This window comes from Nestor notabilis, unplaced genomic scaffold (assembly GCF_000696875.1).
Source record: "Nestor notabilis isolate BGI_N333 unplaced genomic scaffold, ASM69687v1 scaffold4931, whole genome shotgun sequence".
Classification (NCBI taxonomy): domain Eukaryota; kingdom Metazoa; phylum Chordata; class Aves; order Psittaciformes; family Psittacidae; genus Nestor; species Nestor notabilis.
In genome coordinates, this window is record NW_009915950.1 from 1,464 (window position 1) to 4,353 (window position 2,890).

Sequence of the window (2,890 nt, forward strand, 5' to 3'; positions counted from 1 at the left end):
TGGGAGCAGCAGCATCACCCCCATCCCAGCTGCTGGAGACACCACAAAGCCAAGGAGAAACCCTGTAGTATCCTCGGTGTAAGCCCTTTAGAGCCAACACGCTCCTTGCTTGAGCTTGACCCCATGGTTTGGATCAGCACAAAGCCCTCCCTGGGCTGTGGGGACAGCGGGTGGGCACAAGGAGGACATTGGGTGGCCCAAATCTGCTATTCAGCAGCTTAGAAGCTGCTGAGGAACCAAATCCTTTGGGATTAGGCTGCGTGTCTGTGACCTGCAGCGGGGCCTGGGCACCCCTGCTGCCATGGGACCATTAAAGCTCATGGAAGGATTTGGGTTGGAAGGGACCTTAAAGCTCATAGAACCACGGAATGGTTCACTCGGGATGGTGATGGTGGGAGAGGCTGAACACGGCCCTGAGCTCCTCCAGGGATGGGCTTGGATGGCCCCAGCATCCCTGGGAGTGGTGAGTGGCCACCATGGTCCCCATAGACCCCATGTTATGGGACCGACGTGAAGATGGAGACCAGGAAAGCCCTGGAGATTCCTCCCCATGGCTACTGATGCTCGGCCCCAAGGAGCCACCTTGGTGCTCTCCTCACCCATGGGACCTTCTCACACCATCTCCACTGCTCTGACCCATGGTTGGGGTGGATGAAGGATGAGACCCCCATCACCAGCCCCAGCCCCACAACTCCTCACTCCACCAGCCAGCCCCATCTCTGGTGCTTGGCTTTGGGGGAGTGGTGGCCCCAGGAGCATCCTTCGGATGAGTGTGGGGTGAGGGTGGCAGTGGAGGGGACCACGGGGTTGGGTTGGGGTGCAATGGGGGTGCAGCGGTGGGTTGGGGCATTACCTGGAGGCGAGGTCTCCCAGCAGCCTGGTGTGGGTCAAAGGAGACAACACATCAGTCACCATCCCCACCACGGACATCCCACCACCCCACACCATGAGTGTCCCCCCCGTCTGTGTCCCCATCATGCTGCTGAGTCCCAGCAAAGGTCTGGGGGGAACCAGACTCCATGTGCAGCACAGGGGGGTCCCCACCACTCACCCTCCTCGTGACACCACCAGCTTCACCTTCACCTTGTAGGAGACAATAATGCCCAGGATCTCCTTGTTGGCCCCATCTCTTAACCTGGAGGAAGGGGCAGGTGGGCATCAGTGAAGGGGGGTCCATAGGGACCAACCCCTGAACCCTCCTGAGGTGTCCCCACAGGGTCTCCTCCACCCCAAGCACCCCCCTGGAGCAGGAGCTGGAGCCCACCAGGGCTTGGTGTCCCCCCCGCAGAGCCCGGGGGGCCATGGTGGGCTCACAGTGTGCTGGAGGCCAGGTTGGTGTCCTCGTGCTTGAGCTTCCCGTCCAGCGCCAGGCCCCGCTTCTCCCGGTTGTTGGCCAGGAACGGGGTCAGGGTGTAGACCTTGCAGAACGTCGAGCTCGGGGCCACCATGTCACTGGGGGTCATGGACACCATCAGCCAGAGGCTTCCCCCCACCTCTGATAATTGCCCATGGGCCACCCTGAACATCCCATCCCAGGCTGGGGAACATCCCTGTGCCAGGCCCAGTCTGGAGGAAATCTCCATCCCAGCCCCATCCTAGAGGACATTTCCATCCCAGACCCATCCTGGAGGTCATCTCCATCCTGGACCCATCCTAGAGGTCATCTCCATCCTGGACCCATCCTAGAGGTCATCTCCATTCCAACCCCAGATCCAGCCCAGACATCTCCATCCCAACTCCATCCCAACCCCAGGCCCATCATAGAGGACATCTCCACCCCACACCCAGCCCAGATGTCTCCAGCCCAGCCTGGTGAACATCTCCATCCCAGCCAAACACCTATCCCAGACATCTCCATCCCAACTCCATCCCAACCCCAGACATCTCTATCCCAGCCTGGTGAACATCTCCATCCCAGCATGGTGAATGTCTCCATCCCAACTCCATTCCAACCCCAGGCCCATAATACAGGACATCTCCATCCCACACCCAGCCCAGCCATCTCCATCCCAGCCTGGTGAACGTCTCCATCCCAGCTCCATCCCAACCCCAGACCCAGCCCAGCCATCTCTATCCCTGCCCCACCCCAGAGCCCATCTCCATCCAGGAGGACGCAGATGGTGACACCTCCAGGGCGCCATCAAAAGCAGGTCTCCATCTCCCCGCTCCTCCCACCGGGACCTGCTCGCTGAGCACAACATCCCGCGGGTGCTGCACTGGAGCAGGAGACCTCCAGGGCTCCTCCCGGGCTCCTCTGAGGTCCCTCATGCTGTCCCCAGGCAGCGGGTACTCACTCCGCGTCCTCCACGGCCACCGGGCACTTGTACTGGGCGGTGTTGAAGAGGCAGATGTCCGCGTACTGGCGCACTGGGGCGAGAGGTGGGGACACGCGGGTCAAGGGGGACCTCGGTGGGGACGGGGGCAGCAGCAGCGACGGACGCACCCGTGCTCCTCACCTGAGATCTTGATCTTCTTCACCGTCTTGTTGGTGTTGTTGGTGACGTGGACGTTGACGCTGATGGGTTCTCCATGGTAGTAGATCTGTGGAGGAGCAAAGGAAGGACAGTGAGGTCCTCGTCCTCCACTGGGCCACCCCACAGCGTGTGTCCCCCCCCGTCCTCAGCCACCTCCTTGTCCAGGGAGGCCTCGAGGTGCAGCGGTTTGTCGGACATGAGGAACTGCCGCGTGGTCTCTGCCATGGGCTGGGGGCCGGGGCGCTCCGGCGCGTACTGCACCTTCCTGATGACCAGGCGCACCGAGTTCCTGCGGGTGGCGACAGGAGAACCTCTGCCCACGGGCTCTGGCTCGGCCCGTGCCGGGGCAGACCCGTTCGGGGCATGAGGAGGATGCTGCGAGGGGCAGCTCCATGGTCAGTCCCAGCAGGGGCACC

The 2,890-nt window shown here is 62.0% G+C and overlaps 1 protein-coding gene across 1 annotated transcript in view; it reads right to left on the minus strand.

Moving 5' to 3' along the window:
* Positions 1-853: 853 nt before the first annotated feature.
* LOC104413389 (beta-arrestin-1) overlaps positions 854-2,890 on the minus strand; it is a gene marked incomplete at its 3' end in the record, with an annotated part of 5,180 nt that continues 3,143 nt past the window's right edge. Inside the window, exons 6-11 of the mRNA XM_010024365.1 lie at positions 2,628-2,763; positions 2,457-2,541; positions 2,295-2,367; positions 1,315-1,452; positions 1,052-1,135; positions 854-877 (exon numbers count right to left, since the gene is read on the minus strand). Coding sequence (XP_010022667.1) covers positions 854-877; positions 1,052-1,135; positions 1,315-1,452; positions 2,295-2,367; positions 2,457-2,541; positions 2,628-2,763 — 540 coding nt within the window. The remainder of the gene's footprint in view (positions 878-1,051; positions 1,136-1,314; positions 1,453-2,294; positions 2,368-2,456; positions 2,542-2,627; positions 2,764-2,890) is intronic.